At 42.0% G+C, this 19209-nt stretch overlaps 1 protein-coding gene across 4 annotated transcripts in view; it reads left to right on the forward strand.

Moving 5' to 3' along the window:
* The window catches only part of LOC308103490 (serine/threonine-protein phosphatase 2A 56 kDa regulatory subunit gamma isoform-like), a 45764-nt gene that overhangs the window by 12352 nt on the left and 14203 nt on the right, over positions 1-19209 (forward strand). For 2 of the 4 annotated variants that reach the window (XM_080453470.1, XM_080453471.1), the window contains exon 1: positions 8550-8776. The exons of the other annotated variants lie outside the window; for them this stretch is intronic. In XM_080453470.1, coding sequence (XP_080309596.1) covers positions 8683-8776 — 94 coding nt within the window. In that variant the 5' untranslated portion in view covers positions 8550-8682. Of the gene's footprint in view, positions 1-8549; positions 8777-19209 lie in introns of those variants that run through there. 4 annotated transcript variants of the gene reach the window in all.

A 19209-nucleotide genomic window follows, 5' to 3' on the forward strand; every position in this document is an offset into this window, starting at 1 on the left:
TTATGTTCTATGGCCAAAACATGGCCGCGCATTTGATACTTTCAAAAACTAAAATATAGTGGAAATAGCAGATCTACAAACTCACAACGCGTTGCATCGCAACGCCTATTTTACAATTGCAACAGATTAATCCATACATATGAATGGAAATTATTCTGACATTTATGCAAAAATAATAAATAAATAATTGCGATAAGGCGATATGTAGTAAGTGTGTCAGGCCTACTTCTGGTTCAGTCCTGATGAACCTAAAGTAACACCTTGCATTCTTATCTTTTAACAAACTGTACTCGTTCTGCCACCCACCTAACCCACCTACAGTACCCACCCCACGGTCAGATGTGTCTGAACACAGCCCCCGATGGCTCCCCCTCTCACTAGGGCTGTCATGATTACAAATTTAAGTTGACGGTGAATTGTCACTCAAATAATTGCGATTAATGATTTTAATTGCGTGTTTGGCGTTGAACATTGGAACATATGAAGCCTTTTTAGGCCTCCTAATCAAAAATTGCACAGGGCAAGTAACTGAAAACAAATAACTGAAATATACAAAGAAATTATTTACATATTTTATAATTTGTATACATAAAGAAAGCTTGTAGATCTGCTATTTCTGCTTTTTGAAATATTTGAAAATGTGCGAAAATCTTTCAACATGGAAACGATAATGACGAATTATGCAAAAATAATTGCGATTATCTCAAATAATTGCTATTAGGCAATTATGTAATAATTGTGACAGGGCTATCTACAAGCTCACGGCGCGTCACATCTTGCACATCGGGCCACTTTCGCCAGTCTGTGTATATCACCAGCCGAGCTCACACACAGCAGTGTGTTACGCAAGACACTGAAACAAGCAGAGGACATAATGTAGATGGAATGGACTTTGTGCTGGATTTAACCCAAGGGTCTATATTTAGGGTGTAATCCACAGATAAGGCCCTAATGCCACTGGTCCTTGCCGCTTCAGGATGCTGGTACTCAGATAAGCAGCGTCTGGCAGACATGAACTAATATCGTTTACTGTGTCTGTCTGTCTCTCTCTCTCCCCCTCTCTCTCTCTCTCTCTCTCCTGGCTGATACAGTATGAGCTGCTATAGAATCAGTAGCTGACATTTAGACTGATATCCCAGGCAGCGCTGCAGAACAGCAGGCTGGCGGGGATGACTGACTGCTGGTTTTATTTTTTTATACAAGCGCTTTGCCCTGTTGCTGAGATGTGTTTGGAAAAAAAACAAAACGTAATAAAACATATTTAATATTAATAACAATAATTATAATAACAGTATAGGATACTTGGAGTTAAAGGGATAGTTCACCCAAAACAATTACTTTTTTTCTATGGATTAGTCACCCCACAGAGAGGCATTGGGGTCCGCTGGCCATCAAATTATTGGTTTAGGAATGCGACAAAAACTAAAAAATATCCATGAATTCAAGTCTCTGTGGGGTGACTTATCCATAGAAAAAAAAATATTTTGGGGGTGAACTATCCCTTTAAAGCTCACAACACGACGTATCGCGAGCTTATAGATTATCTTCTACACAGTATTTAAACATTTTGTCAAACTCTGAAAAATCGTATTAAAAAAAAAAAACCTATAACGGCATGCCCAAAATAAGGAGGACACCGTCCAGGGTTAATGTGGATATAATGACACGTGTATCGTCACCCCCAATGCCCCCCAACTCCTGTTCCCACTGTCCGTCTGTAACAGAATGCCTCGGGAGGATAATGTCATAAAACTAGATGGTGTCGAACAGTGTGTGTCCAGGGCTGTGATCTCTTGGTAAACATGGAAACGATCCACCCAATCAGTCCTGTAAAACAACTGTCTGTGTTTGCGTCACTGCATCTCATCATCTGAAGTGGTGGCAGTGCAACAGTTGTTGCCACCTGTGTGTGTGTGTGTGTCTGTCTGTGTTGTTACTGTGTTTGTCTCCACCTGGTGGTGAGTAGCTGAACTTTTGGAGTCATGCAGATTAAACTGTTGGTAGAGCATTTCTGCTTCATTTGATAGAAGTGAAAACGGAGCCCTGGAGCCAGTCTGAAACCCAGTGCGTTGTTTGAATTTCTTTTTGCTATAACCATTATTTTATACTTTGGGCTATGCAGAAATAGCAGCTATACAAGCTCATAGCGAGATCTGCTATTATTTTTGTTGAAAAATCTTGGAAAATGTGTTTTGCAGGCAGTTTATTATTACATGCTGTTTGTATTACCTTGGAATGGCATTACCAAGGGCTTCGATAAAGTGGGTTCTATCTATTACAGTGCCTGGCTAGAAAAAAAACAGGAAAGCAATTAGCATATTATCCTATATTGCATAGCAATTGGTGTGCTCTCTCCAAAGACACTGTGTGAAGAAATAAATAGTTAACCACTTTAACCCCTGGTGCGTGTCCCTTGGCTTTGGGCATGGTATTATCCCACTATAAAATGAACAAAGTCCATCCACATCCACCAATCAATCTGTAATTGCAAATGGGCTTTGGCCTTTGGCACATGCAGGGAGTGAAGAAGTCGGTTTTCCCAAATGTATGCTGTTTATTAGATTTTACACCACAGTATATGTAGGCGCCGTAGCATAGCCCAGATGGACGGTGGGTGGATACAGGCACAAGTAGGTGAAAACGACACAGAGCGCCGAGCTTGTAGATCTGCTATTGTTTTTAAATCATTAAATCTTTTGCAAATCTTTGTGTATATATTTTTTTGAAGCGAACATTTGTAACTCAAATCTTTCTACAACAAACACATTTGTTTTGGAAAAAACTTATGTTGCTATAATCAGTGGTTCTCAAACTTTTTCATGTCAAGGACCCTTAAATGCATGTCAAACTGCGACATATTGTGAGCTTGTAGATCGGCTATTTACGCTATTTTTGGCCAAAGGGAAAAAATAAAAAATGTAAGTATAAAATAGGGTTTAAGTGGTTAAAAGCTTCATGTATGAAACAGGCATGGGGCTGCTACTGTTAAAGTTGTCTCTGAATCTCTCTCTTTACTTTATTTTGGTGATAGTGTGTCGATATAGGCGCTTCTCTCTAAATAGACTTACGCCTTAAGCACTTCTTCTTACAGCGGACCAGGATGGAAGAAGGATCAGCAGACCCAATGAAATGTTCCACTGTTTATTTATAGTGCAGATCGCCGCCGTCGACACTGTGAATTCTCACAAAGTCGCACTAAAACACATAACCCGACAAACCAAGGACAGGACCCATGACGCCTCACAAGGTCTCCGCTCTCTCTCCACAGCTGGGGAACTGTGATGCTTCGTTCGTGGCATGTGCCGAGAAAAAAAAGCAGATCTACAAGCTTGATCTTGTAGATTGGCTAATTATTATTATTATTTTTTTACTTTTTCTGCCTTTATTTGATAGTATACAGTAGACTGACAGGAAATGCGGAGAGAGAGACGGGGAGTGACACGCAGCAAAGGCCGTTGGGATCGGGATTCGATCCCGCGACACGCTGTCAGGCTTTAGCAGCCTAGGTGCCCGGACCACTACGCCGGGCCAGATCGGCTATTTTTTGTGTATAATTCTGGCTTGAGAGGGATTTTATAGAAAGCTGCTCCTCGGCCGCATGTGCCGAAGGAGAAGCCGAAGGCAAATGACAGTGAGTGGGTGCGTTCGCCTGTACCAGAACAACGGCTCTTCTGATGGGAGAGTGCCCCATGACCAGGGGGACCGTCGGCTTTTTACTCACATGAGACCAGGGGCCATATGTACTGTGTGAAGGCCTGCGTGTAGCCTCCCACACTTGTAAATAGACACACACTGTTCGTCGCACAGGGTTCTCCTCAGATGTATGACAAAACACTTTACACCTGTTTTTCATCGTAAATTTGAGAAATCGGTGTGGAACTAATACGCACAATAGACCATATTCACACGGCAGCCATTTTGGAATTTAACATTGAAAGTGCCACCCCGTTGCCGTGGAAACCGGGGTGGCACTTCATTGACTTGAGCAACATGGCCGCCGTGTGAATATGGTCTATTGGACGCGCTTGTATCCACTCCCATTTTCTTACCCCTAAATCAGTGGTTTTCAACCTTTTTCATGCGAAGGACCCCTACATTGAAAATGTTATGTGCCAGGCACTCCCAGAAGAGAAGATTTGTGTTAAAGAATGCGAAATTCAACGACATTCTTCAAGCACTTTCAAGATTTTTTGAAAATGTTCAAAAATAGCAGATATACAGTACACGCTTGCAGTGCTGCACGAAGTGATGCGCTGTGAGCTTGTATATCTGCTATTTTTGAATAGCCAATGTATACAATATGGATAAAGGGGTGAAAATGTATTAACACCTTTTGCTGGGGACCCCCTGGAACCCCCTCAAGGACCACTGGTTGAGAACCACTGCCCTAAAATTTGGTTAGAAACCTGTTACTCTCTATTTTCAATATAATACCATATTAAATCAATAAGTTGGTATTATTTTGAATGTTTATAGGGTATTAACAGTCTTAACATTTTGCCTACACTGATGTAGGTCAATGTAACTTTGCAGATTTAGAAATTTAAACTGAAGTTGAGGAGGTAGCAAACAAAAGTCCTCTTTGTATTTTCATAGCACTGAGCTCTGTTTGATGGGGTAAATATGTACTATAAGTGTATGGCTTGATGAGCAATATTGTATCTAAATGTTAGAGATGTTCCGAATCCGTTACCAGTTTTTACTTCCCAATACCGACTCCCATAACTCGCGTATCGGTCGATAAAGAGTACCGATACCGGTGTGTAAAAAATTATCTTGGAGTTCCAAATGGACCCCTACAGGTCTGTAACTCTGAGTGTACAAATGTAACCAAATGGACCCTTACGGTTCCATTTGTACACTCTCAGAGTTATGGTGGTCCTTGAAATTAAATGGTTTGAGAACCATGGATCTAGGAATAAATCTATACTCCACTAATAATTGTGCAGCTACAGTACAAGTTAGTAAACTAATAATATAAATAGTACAGTAAGAGTATAAAACGGTCAACTGAAACATTCAAAAATATGACTGTAAATTAAATATCCTCATGTGATACATGACCTGGTATCGGAATGGCATAGACTGCCATGCTCGCCGATATAAGTATTTTAGGCAGCATCGGCAGCTTTTCCGATACCGTTATCGGAAACAACTCGACTAAATGTGAGGTTTATGTCTTGGTGCTTCTCATTATGACGCCGCTCTGCCGTAATGGAGATGCATCCTGCAAACACGTCCTGTGTATTCACATATAGACTTCCTGCCTCGATGTTTTACACACACACACACACACACACACACACACACACACACACACACACACACACACACACACACACACACACACACACACACACACACACACACACACCTGGGCTAGGGCTGCTCTCCTGGTGAGCCATCTGTCAGGCGAATATACTCACGCATGCACACACAAGTTACAAGTACAACTATTGTATGCAACATATGTGCACCCAGTGCCACCCACACACATTTGCACACAGATTCGCTGAAAGCACGCACGCACGCACGCACGCACGCACGCACGCACGCACGTAAAACACAAATGCTTGCACACCGCCACACACCCATTGGCTCACAGGAGGCAGGTGAAGCATCGTGATCGTCCTCTGTTGCATTGGACAAACCTCAGCTGATTTCCGCTTGCATACCCTGCCGTTAGTTTGTGCTGCACTTTCATAACTGAATGTGTTACTTACTTCAGTGGTAGTGCTGCTGTGGGTTGTGTTGGGTGTGAACTTGACCTTTTTTCATTAACTTTCAACCTGGTCTCCCTATTTTGTCCATATATGATATCAATTAATTCAGAGTGACAAACTGGGGTTTCAGAATACAAGCCCAACCTCCTCCTGGCGAGGAACTCTCATCTAAAGGGATGTTTTATTAAAACCCACTTAAACGCTTTGTACTTGGTAAACTAATGCTTTAGTTGACCGAGTTTGGCTCTGTACTTGTTCCACACTTTATTTATTTCCCTCTACACCAAATCGTTTTGCTGAAAAAAAGCTGATCTACAAGCTCAGCTATTTTCACTGAATGTTCCCTAGACTAGGGATGCTAGGTTTCAAGTGGTTCATTTTATACACATAGTATGCCGGCGTAGATCAGCGAAAATAGTGCTAAAATGCTATTGCGAGCTTGTAGATTGGCTATTTTTGTCATGTGACGGCGTCAGGCTTAAGTGATTCAATCTTTTCCTGGCTAGGACGAAGTGGGGAATCCCGATTTCCAACTTATTAATCGACTGGAGCTCAAGTATGAGGTTCATTCAAGGCCTCTGGTTACAGAGAGGACATTTAACAACCCACACAAGACTGCTAGCAACAAGGCCCGTGGACATATAAGCTTCACTAGCATGTTACCAAACCATGGGTCGGTCGGTACCCATTTTTATGGGTCATGAGTAAATATGTTTTTGTTTTTACATTTCCTACAATACATTTTTATTATTACTATTAAAAAAGTCTAAATGATGAAAATAGAAGATCTACAAGTTAAGCTATTTTCACTAGTTTTTTAAGATAGGACTTTAAGTGTTTAATTCATAATGTATTTTTGCCATTTTGGGTCCGAGGGAGACTTTTGGGTCTTGAGCTGAGCAGTTTGGGGACCACCACTGTTGTATAGAGCAGGGGTCTTCAACAGGGGGTCCGGGACCCCTAGGGGGTCCTCAGAGTTACTATAGGGGGTCTGCCAAATCATTGTGTGATAGGATTAACCACTTGAACCCTAGGCATCTCTATTTCTGAGGAACATTAGCCGAAAATAGCGGATCTACAAGTAGACAAAATATTGAAGGTTTAAGTGGTGAAATGTCTGAAATGAACAAAAAATGTATTTACACAACACTGATGATAGTCAATGAAGCTATCTATGAAATCTATTAAAAAGTTGAATCTGCAACACAATTGTATGCAATTTAGTGGGGGGGGGGTCCCTGCTTCGTCTCTCTCTCAGCTAAGGGGTCCTTGGCCTGAAAAACGTTGAAGACCCTTGTTGTAGAGCATCCATTCAGACCGTATACTACAGTAGACGACAGACAAAGCTCGCCATGTAATATTGAGGAAGTATAATAAAACATTTGTTATTTGTGATGAATAAATAACATTGTAGGAGGCATATAGGGTGTTGTACCTGTCGTCAGTGTAACTGGCGTAGTCGTGATCAATCATACATCTTATACAGTGTAAACATTTGTTTAACATTTAAGGCTATCTTGGCTAAACAAGGTTTCGTCAAGCATGACTATATTGCATCAGTTAATATTGAAATGTGCATAACTCTACAGCTCTACAGAGCTTTACTCCATTTAGCTTATGTAATGGAGGCCAAAACTGATGGTGCGATCTGTCTGTGGCATAGTTTAGCGCAGACTTATTTGCGTCTAAACCCTAACATTCAACTTCACTAAAACTATGCCTAAACCTAACCCTAACCTCACAAACACTATGCCTAAACCTAACCCTAACCTCACAAACACTATGCCTAAACCTAACCTCAAAACCCTGTGCGCCTGGGCCAAACACCTGGGAAAGACATTCTCCCATAGTTTAGCGTGCTCAGTGCTTTCTCAACTCCCCAAAACAGACCCAGCTTGATCTAGAGCAGTGGTTTTCAACCTTTTTCATGCCAAGGACCCCTAAATTGATATACATTTGGCCGCGGACTACCATCTGAAAATGTTTTGTCTTGTGCCAGGTACCCCCCCAGAAGCAAAGATTTGAGTAAAAAATGTTCTCTTTGAAAAATGAGTATATTCAAAGATATGCACACATTTTCAAGATTTTTCAAAAATAGCCAAAGCTAAGTGGTTAAAATGATTCTGAGGCTATGTTAACTCATTTAGCTGGGGACCCCCTGGTAGCCCCCCAAGGACCACTGGTGGTCCCCGGACCACTGGTTGAAAACCACTGATCTAGAGGTCCCCAACCTTCCTGGGTCAGGGCCCTCATGAAAATCTTGAAAGCGTTCGCGGCCCGTGTCACTTCGCGCCGTGCTGCAAGCTTGTACATCTGGTGTTTTTTTTACATTTTAAAAAAAAATCTTGAAAGAACTATTGGTTTAGAAAAAGGCATTTGTAGAATCGGCCTCGGGTCTTAATGGGTTAATGATCAATCAAACGATTGTGTTCCTGCTTGGATCAATGGAACTAACATACTATACTTTTAAGTATCTATTTATTGGTATTGCAATGAAAATATTGCAATATATATATAGTTTTAAAGAAGACTATTTTATTTTTTATTCTTAACATATTTTGTATTTATTATTGTTAATTACATTATCATTCAAATCGGAATGTTTTGCCAATTTAGCAATATCCTCACGACCCACCATTGGGGCCCAGGCCCACATGTTGGGAGTCACTTGATCTAGACCTCCAATCACAGCCGGAGCACCCCCCGCCCCCCTCTTCTGCCCGCCCCAGCCAATCCCTTCCCTCATGTTTATGCATTCTGACAGCCAGCACCATGTGACCGCGGCCGTCCAACCAGGCGGCCCCTGTGAGCGGTGACATCACTAACTAGCTGGTTCCCTCCAGCACTGGGGGAAGCTTCATTTTCTTGCTCCGAGTGTTTGTGCTAAAATGGAGGCTTGGTTGCTGCGTTAGCCTGGGCTCGCCCCGCGCTCTAGCCCTCCCCCTGCCTCTGCTCACGGATGTTGGCAGGTACCGGAGCTGCCGGCGGCATGGTTCTGGACGCTCCCAGCTCGAACGGGCCTTTTCCGCCCGTGGCCCTCATGCATTTTAGAGGTGAGAGAAACCACCAGAGAGTGCTGCTTGTTTAGCTGCCTGCTTGTGTGAGTGTGACTGTGTGTGTGTGTGTGTGTGTGTGTGTGTGTGTGTGTGTGCGTATGTGTTGAGTTGACGTTGATACGAATGTTAATGTTAACGTTCACCAGAAGAACTGTGGCCGGTAAAAGCAGATTGTCGTTTAGAGTGACTTTTCCCCCGGTGAGGTAGCGTGTTGGCGCTCTGCTCTTTGTCTCTCTGCCCGGCCTGTGTGTCTGTCTCGGGAGGAAGCACAGTGTTTATATGTCAACGAGGAAGGCTTTTCCTAGGGCAGTGCATGCATAGCTCAGATTCAGCCGGGGAGGGGAGGGTGGGTGTGGGGACGCAGGGTTGTTTTACTGCCTTTTGCCTCTCCCATCCCCCCACCTGATGTCAAAGGAAGTGAGGTCACAGCCTGTTGTCAGAGTGTGTGTGTGTGTGTGTGTGTGAGAGAGAGAAATGTCTGTTGTGTATGCATGTGTGGTGTTGTGCGACAGAGCTGTGGGAACCGTTTGCTCCTTCTGTCACATACCCGTATGCACAGTCGCACATGCGCACACACACACACACACACACAGTTACGACACCTGAACTTCAATGGCAATGAGTATAGTATATTAGACCCCTTTGAACAGACGTGTCATAGCAATAAACTTAGCTAATGATAAAGATTAATAGAGGGTATGTGTTTGGTTTAGCCTGGGTGTACCAGTTCGCAAACCATTGACAATACTATTGACTATTGTCAGTGCTTGCTCTTTGGCCTTCCTTAATCAGACAGACTCATTTATCAATTGAATTAGCTGCGGCGGTCTGTAAAAAGGGTCCATTGTGTGTGCTGAATGCAGGATGCAGGGTGGATGGTGGTTGTTGGAAGCCTGCATCTCGGCTCTGAGGAAAACCCCTGTTAACCACTTGAACCCCATGTCCTTCAGTTGACCGGGGTCCCCCAGTGTTCCATACCTGGAACCCATTTAACGTCCCCCTTTAAGCACTTAAGCCCTATATACTTCGTCGTATGACGGGAAAACGGTGTATAGGGCGTCGCATAGCAACGTGTTGTGAGCTAGTAGATCAGCTATTGTCGCAATTGTGACCTGGTTAAATAACCTGGTTAAATAACTCCCAGGTTTTATGTTTTGTCTCACCAGTGATCCAGTCTCCCTGTCAACGACCCATCTTGGCTAGAAAATGCATTTTGGAGAAACCATGTGTAAGCCAACAGCATTCCTGTTGGCCTAGGGCTACATAAATTAAAATTATCGATTTAATACACTATCCATAATCTAAGAAAACAGTTTCTGACAGCTTTGTTGTGTCATAGAATCTCTCTACTACAAATGAAGTTGTATGTCGGAGTATAGTGGCATTAATATTGCATTATTCAGCAGAAATATCACTACTGTTTTGGCCTATCATTGATGTCTTGCTGTATTCGGGTGTATTACGTTTTGAACGACCCTGTAAAAAAAACACACACACACACACACACACACACACACACACACACACACACACACACACACACACACACTGTTGTGCTTTCATCATGCTTCCGTAGTCCAGTGTGAAGGCTAACATCTGTTTGGATATTGTCTATGTCATCATTTTGACTCAGCAATAATGCTTTGCCTGCAGGGTCCTGTGTCAATGTACTGGTAATGATGCTAATATGTAGCCTGGCCTGGGCTTGCAATCCTCTAATAGGCGTGGAGTTCTTTGTTTTGGCCTGTTAGTGACTGACCACAACCAACAAAAAGCAGACTTATTTGTGCGTAGCTAGATGTTGTGTTGTGTCCCACAGTCAAAACTAGGTCCACTCAAATGCCCCAGGGCCAGGAAAGTATGGGCACTGGACAGGCCTGTGTTTACCTTCATCAGGTGAGGAGGATAGAGTTGACCCATATCAAGGTCCACCTTCCTCCCCAGTTGTCAGTATGACCAGTGGTGTACTGTGGATTGTTTTACTAGTGGAGTGCTACGTCACATGCTCGCGCATACACACGCTCGCGAGCGGTTGCCTATTGAAATAACCTCTTTAATATGTAGGCTACTAGCCTTCGCTGAGGAAGGCCCACAGGAAGGCCTGTGGGCCGAAACGTCCGGTTGATGCTGCTGCTGGGGAACTATTACCTAAAATAAATAAGAGCCTAAATGGACTAAAGTGAGTGCTGGTATACTTTCCTGTGAACTTTATCCGCCTGAACCGTGCACCCTGTACATTTGTACTTCGAAAACTCGTCTCATGAGTGCTTGCTTCTTTCCTTTTCAATTCATTCTATTTATTAACCCACAATATATATTGAATATTGTCACGCTTATGCCAGTGATTATACCCTCCCCTGTGCCAATGTTGCCACCTGTGCCTAAGGTTGTCTACCTCTGCTGTAAATGTATGCCCACATTGGCCAGTTGTCAGTATGACTGTAGATGTATGTCCAAGGGCCTGTCTGCAAGGTGCACCCTAGAGATGGTGCATTTGGGCAAATATTTGTAAAAGTGTGTTTGCCGTTATCTGCGGTTAACTGTAAAGTTTATACAAATTAACATATGTAGCGCAACTGACTTACTTGAATGCAGTGAACGGAGACAACAGTCTCATTATTCATTTATTATTGTTGATTCGCTTAGTATTTGTATTTCACGCTTTTTTCCCCCGGTTTAAAATGTTTATATAGAACACTTTCTAAGTGCTCTATAAATTAGGTTTATCATTATTATTTTGTTATTATTTGTATGGACAGAGCCTATGGTGAACCTAAAATGAATCAATCTGTCTTTCTGGAAAGTTTTCCTAGTTGTCTTCCTAGTTGAATCTTTTTCAGGCCGTAGTGGCCTCGTTCAACTGTCACTAGTAGTGGCGCACGCTGGAGCTTCGTTGTGATAGAAATAGCGTGTGTGCATCCCATATTAGAATGAAGCGTTGTAGAACTAATTCATGTGTTCAATCCTGTCTATGAACTGCCGTCTGTCGCTTTGAGAAACAGGAGGAGAGTAACACTGCTAGAGCAGCACAGTTATTGTATGATGAACAATTATATATATTATATTATATTTTAAACCATTCAATCCGGGAACGCATCTGTCATTTTAGATTTCTTTGGCTATTAAAAAGTAGCAGATATACAAGCTCATAGCGCGACACCGAGTGCCACGCTATGAGCTTGTAGATCTGCTATTTTTGAAAAATCGTGAACATTAGTGCAAATCTTTGAATATAATTTGTCGGTGTCCGGGACGAACCAGCTAACTCCATTTTCAGCTTCTTCTTTTCATAAATCAACGCTATTGAACACCCTTTACGTCTGTGTAAAAAATCAAAACATTTGAACCAATGAAAAGTATTAAAAAGCGCCTCTGACGAAAACTCCCAACTCCAGTGGATCCTCAAACTGTCCGTCAAAAACAAACAACTCCCCCCTCTCCTCTCCAGTGCTGCTTTTTCACATCATGAGTAGAGCGCGCTGCGCAGTGAACGAGGAGGAGGATCACGTTACAAACTCCCCGTAGTCTGTTAAAACTATGCAGTGTACCTGTCTATCAAACTTAGCACTGACGCTAATGTTATGAAAACAAGTAATTATATTTCCAAAATCTATGAAGTGTTTAATGAGGAGAGCAATGTGACAAGAAGAAAGGCGTTCATAGGTTTTCTGTCGCGCTGAAACCTCTCCCTCAGCAGCGAGTGGAGCTATTGTTGTTTGGACAACAACTCCATTTCAGCTTGATTTCTGCTCGTCTGAAACTACTAACTCCACTTGCGCTGGGTAAAGTGTTGATTTACCCGCGATTTGGGTAAAGTGTTGATAATATAATGACACATGCAAGTATCTGACAATATATAAGTCACTATACCAACTTTGATGAGGCAGTATTGATTTGTTTTAAAAATATAAGGTTTTCTTAATTTCCTGAAAAACTTATATTTTGTTTTCTCGTTTCCTGAACAATGAGCGTTTTGGAGTTAGCGGTTTCAGGCTGGACAGCAGAGATGTATATCTTTTAAAGCGAACATTTGTAACTGTCATATGACTCAATAAATGTCTTAATTTTCCTGAAAAACCTTTGTTGCTATATCAGTGGTGCTCAAACTGTGGACCACCCAAAATTGTGATTTTGGCCGCCGATCCCCATCAAAATATGTTATTCCAGGGACCCCCCAGAAGCAAAGATTTGAGTTAAAAACGTTGTTTAAAAAAAACATATGTATTCAAAGATTTGCACAAATGTTCAAGATTTTTCTAAAACAGCAGAGCCACAAGCTCCACAAGCTCGTAGCTCAGCTCTTGGTACGGCGCTACGAGCTTGTAGATCTGCTATTTTTGATTATAAAAATAATGGTTATAGCTAAAATCTAAAATTACACAGATGCGTTCCTGGTCTTAATGGATTAATGTATGTGCGTGAGTAAAATTAACTTAAAGGGGTAGTTCACCCCCCAAATAACTTTTTTTCTATTGATTACTCACCCCATGGAGCCTTGAATTCATGGATATTTTTTTGTTTTTGTCGCATTCCTTCCTTTATTATTTGATTATAATAAATGTAGCCCCATTGATTCCGGTAGGAGACACAAATGCATTTGTGTCTCCTACCGGAATCAATGGGGACAAATTTATTATAATCAAATTATTGGCTTAGGAATGTGACAAAAACAAAAAAATATTTATGAATATTTTGGGGGTGAACTACCCCTTTAAACGGTTAGTGGTTTATTTTCATGTAAACAGTTTAGTGGCATATCCGCGCCTCAATCCCCACTGCAGCCTGTAGCAGAGGAAAAGGTCATGATCCAAGCCATGCAGAGCGAGGACTGTGTCAAGTACGTACACACAGCATGTCCCTTAATATTTTAGGCCCCGTTCAGAAACCCTAGTGCTGTTGTGTAACAGGAGCAGACCTGAGGACAAGCCTCAAGAAGAGGCGGTGTATATACAGTCATCTCTCTTGAGGTGTTGGTGGTCTCATGTCATTGGCAACGGACATGAATGAATGACCAGTTATATCATGGTGGAGCAGACATGAGTCTGTGAACGGATTGCAGCTCCCTTCCTTATTACACAGGGGATGATGTCAACAGCAGGGTTCGATTTGCTAGGGCAGTGGTTCCCAAAAAAACGTTTAGCTCAAGACCCAAAAGAGAAATTAAGACGTTTGCCCGGGACCCAAACAAGTAAAAATATTCGCTTCGCGCCACGTTGTGAGCTTGAAGATCAATTTTCACTACTTCGTTTAAAAGCATTTGATTTAAAATTTGTATTTATGAAATGCTTTTGACAAATGTTGGATTTGTTTTTAATTGATGAAAAGTTGTAAAAAAAATTGTTCATCTTTTTAAATAATAATAATAATAATAAATATACACACAAATAAAATGAGAAACTACAAAAGGGGGACATTTACTCGCGACCCATAAAAATCGGTCAGCGACCCAAACATGGGTCATGACCCACTGTTTGGTAAACCGTATGCTAGGGAGGATGGGAGTAAAATCCATGCCTCTGCTCACTCAGTGCTTTTGATCCCCCCCCCCCACCACCACCACCCCCGGCCTCCGGTCATTATTTTTTATGGCCTGTATAGCGTTCTACCAAGTTCTGGTGTCGGAAACTGTGTCAGTTTGAGGTTTGTTGTTGTGTGGGAAGTGGGAACGTCTCATCTGTGTTTGTTGTCGTCACGGTGATAAGCCATTTGTTGCGGAGTGTACCGTGTTGCTTATCTGAACTGAACTGTTTCCCACAGTGTATTCATTCTTTTATTTTTCATTTCAAACCAAAGATGTCCAGCTGTTGTTCACCGTCACTGAGTTTTTGGTGTTTAGACTTTTTAGGATGTGATTTAAAGGATTGTCCGGTAAATCCAACATGTTTTGGCGCTGTCCACAATTGTCATTATTCATGTTTGCATTGTTTCAAAGAGATACTGTACCACATCTCTGTCGGGGGAGGCTGACTCAACTCTTGGCCACGGTAGATCACTTAGTACAGTGGTTCTCAACCAGTGGTCTGGGGAACACCAGTGGTCCTTGAGCCGGTTCCAAGTGGTCCCCAGCTAAATGATGGAGAGTTGGTAATCAAATGGACCCGTTATTAGATCTATTGGTAGCAACATCAATACAGCATGGAATTGTGGACAAAATCTTATCCAACCATAACAAAATATTGGAAGTCTTGGGTCTGAGAGTCTAAAGGTCCTTACACACCGTGGGCGATTTTTCATGCGAATAATGTTTTTTTTTAAAACCTTATAAAGTTAATGCAAGCTTCCACATCAGTTTCGCGGAGCGAAAAAGCGTCTTTTATTTATTCGGACCGAGTCCAAATTTTGCGTATATTCGCATAAACGCCGGTGTGTAATGACCTTTAATCTCATCAAATGGTGGTTCTGTGGCTCAAATGCCGAATAAATAATGGACCTTGGTAAGAAAAGGGTTGAAAACCACTGATCTTAAAGGATTGTCCAGTAAATCCAACATGTTTTGTCGCTGTCCACAATTGTCATTATTAGTCATGTTTGTCATGGTTCAAAGAGACACCACATCTCTGTCGGGGGGAGGCTGACCACAGTAGATCAGTTAGTAGCAGCAGCAGCAGGGTGATGATTTCAGCTGACCCCGTGTATCCAATGCAACAGCAGACGCCTGCAGGCATCTCCGATTAGCCGCGGTCACACTGGTCCAAAGTCCTGTCACTATGGTAACTTAAACATGCCTATTGTTCACAGTGAGAATAGGTCGACTGACTCAGAAACCACATCTGCACCGAGAGAGAAAAAGCCAACACGCACATTAACTATTTAAACGATAAACAAATCTATTCTTACCCCCGGCTTGAACACCCAAGCATTGCATAAGGTTAGAGATGAATAGCAGTACTTTACAGTGGTAAAGGTTAAATCCAACCAAATTGTATTCATAAAACACATTTAAAAACCACTGTTGACCAAAGTGCTTGTTGACACGAATCACAAAAACGTAAAACAATAAAAACACAAAGAACAGTTTAAAAGAGGAAAAGACAATAAAATAATAAAAGCATTAAGACAAAAAGAAAACGAAAGGCAACTCATACCGAGTTAAAAGCCAAGCAATGCAGACATGTTTTAACCCATTCAAACCAGGAAAAAATCTGTGTCATTTTAGATTTTTGCGTTGGCTATTAAAAAATAGAAGATATACAAGCTCACAGCGCGTCACTTTGTGCCGCGCTACAAGCTTGTACATCTGCTATTTTTGAACTTTAAAAAACAATCTTGCAAGTGTTAATTCATTAATAATTTTGAATTGCGAAAAAGTTTGAGAACTTCTGATTTAGAAGCCATTTGTAAAAGTTAAGAAGACGGGCAGAGGCAACTCTTTACAGAGTTTGGACGCTACAACTGCAAAGGTGCAATCTCTTGTGTGCTTCAGCTTGACCTTGGTTCAACCAGCAGCATCTGCGTGGTGGACCACAGTGTTGTTGATCATGGGATCATGTGGTTGTAAAAGTTCACAGAGATAGGTTAAAGCTACTATGCCCTATTTCGGATCTACGAGCTCACAATGTGTCACGATGCAACTGGTGGTGAGCATATAGATTGGCAATAAAATAGGGATGCCAGGTTGTAGGCTAACAATAACAATCAATCTTAAAATGTAAAGGGAGCCGGTGAAGGGAGACGTATGGGTGTTGGAAATGTTCTCTCGCTTGCTGTGTTTCTGTTAAAAGATGTGCTGTTACATTCTGGACTGATTGCAAGCGTGAGAGGGAGGCCTGGCTAACGCCAACATTACAGTAGCCAAGCCGGGGTCGAGATGAAAACATGTACAACCCTTGTTTCAGAATCACAGAATTATTAAAAGGACTTGACCTTAGATAAGAAGATCCTCAGCTGGAAAAAAGCTGGATTAGATCACCGAGTTGATCTCTTTGTCCAATTTAAAATCACTGTCCATGATCACACCCAGATTTGTGCTATACAGTTTGTTCTCGCCAAGTCGTCTGTTTGTAATAATGCAGCTGTTTTATGTAGCCAGCTGTTCTTACAGGTTTGTGTTTCAAAATCAGAAACACATTATTGCTTTGTATGAGGTTCATGCAAGGAATTTCCTTTAGCATCTGGTACGGAGACAAGCCAACATCAAGACGTGTATGTAATCTTTCGCCTACAACGAGGCATTTTCTTGCACATAGTCGTGGGTCAGTTGTTAACCCAACAACAAGACGGTGTCGTCTGTAGTCTTGCGTCAGTTGTTAATCCAACAACAAGACATTATCTTGGCTGTCTTGCGTCGGTTGTTAAATGTCTTGGTACTTTAACTTAGTAAATGACTGAATTACTGGATATCCACTGCCTTGATAGTCGGTTGTTAACCATTTAAAGCCGTATGTAAAAAATAGGAGATCTACAAGCTTACACAACGTATTGTGAGCTTTTAGATTTTTTTACATTTCTGGAAACGCTTGAATGTTTTTTTGTGTCATGATGCATGCCATCCATGATGCATCCAAAATGGGGACACCCGGGGGAAAGCGGTTACATTTATTTTTTCAGTCTAAGCTGACTGCTATAATTTACTCTCATGGTATTTGCTCAAATTTCTTTGCATAATTGCTTTCTCTCTGCAGCCAGCTTTCCAATTGCTGCTCACAGATGGTGCCATCATTTGACATAGTTGGTCCAGGTCATGCTCGCTCATGAACATCGATTTGTCCACCGCTGCTCACGCATGCAGACAGTTAATGCGTGGACACAGCTCGGCTGGATCACTTACAGTCATGCATGCATGCAGCCTGGCTGTCACACTGACAGTTATGCATGCACACAGCTTAGCTGGATCACTGACGTTGATGCATGCATGCAGCCTGGCTGGATCACTGACACTGCATGCATGCATGCAGCCTAGCTGGCTCACTGACAGTGATGCGTGAGTTTCAAGTCCAGGGACTCGTGATCACCCTTTAGAAGTTAATGATCGCAGACCAACAGGTGTGTCTCCAACTCTCCATCCATATTAATAAAATGATCGCAAATCATCCGTGTTTGTACAGCAGAGACGAGACGCGGTGTTGACAGAGCGACTCTGGGTGATTTATGGAGGCGTTGATAGGTACTGTACATGTTGACAGATGAACTGCAACAGAGAATAGTTGTCAACAGTGGCTGACGCTGCAAACTGGGTTTTCCTTCTGCGTGTACTGTAGCATAAATGGGGTTGCTTGTCAATTTCCCGTCATCTTATAGCCTTTGTAAACCATATTGTTCTGTTTGTTTTTCAGCTCTTAACGCATTAAGCCTGAGGTTCCGATTCTACAAAATGTCTTCTAAAAACAGCTTTTTGAAAAAACCTGTGTTGCTATGTCAGTGGTTCTCAAACTTTTTCATGTCAAGAACCCCAAAATGTATATGTATTTGGCCACTGACCCCCATCTCAAAATATAATCAGAACCAAAGATTTGAGTTACAAATGTTCGCTTAAAAAAATATATATATTCAAAGATTAGCACACATTTTCTCGATTTTTCAAAAATAGCAGATCTACAAGCTCATAGTGCCTAGCTTGTAGATCTACTATTTTTGAATAGCCAAAGTGTAAAATAATAGTTTTTAGCTCAAATCTAAAAATGACGGATGCGTTCCAGGTCTTAACGGGTTAAATTAATTTGATCTGGCGTTTGTTCTCAATTGGACTGGGTTTTCAGCCATGTGAAGAATGAAGCAGCAGCCTGCTGCATCTCACAGCATGTTGTATCTTGGATCTTGAAGCCTGTTGCATGTTGCAGCCTGTTGCATGTCGGAACCTGTTGCATATCACAGCCTGCAGCTCACCTGTGTTGTGTTGTGCTGTGTCATGACACATGATGAGTAAAAGTTTACGCTGGTTCAATCTGACATATTTGAGGTGATGATGAGTAGTGCTCACGGCCATGGCGATGGAGTTAGAGAGATGTTTTTCCTTCTCATCTCTCCATGAGAGAGAGAGACAGCTTTTTATTCCAAACACACCTCTCTCATGATCTCTAGTGTTAGATAGGTGTGGAAATCTATCGATTATAAGATGTGACGCAGACGTGGACGATTTTGCATCTATGCAGTGACATTCCATAATCGATAGCCTGCTAACGTTTATTAGCAATGTCGCATGTGCTAATATAACTAGGCTACATGCAAGGCTAATGCAACTCAAGATATGATTGAGGGTTGGCTGAGATCAGAAACTAATCATTAAAAACACACCCATACTGGGTGGTTGATGGCAGACATCTGGGCGCATTCTGGGTTTTACTACACAGTAAAATCCTCAGTGCTAATTTAACACTGATGTACAACAACACACAGTCGACAATCTACATGCCCACTGAAAATATAAAATCTACAAGCACACAACCGTTCTACAAGCTCACAACGCATCGCAATTGCGACCCGCTGTGAGCTTG

Source organism: Gymnoscopelus braueri (genome assembly GCF_963280865.1).
Source record: "Gymnoscopelus braueri genome assembly, chromosome: 16".
Taxonomy (NCBI): Eukaryota; Metazoa; Chordata; class Actinopteri; order Myctophiformes; family Myctophidae; genus Gymnoscopelus; species Gymnoscopelus braueri.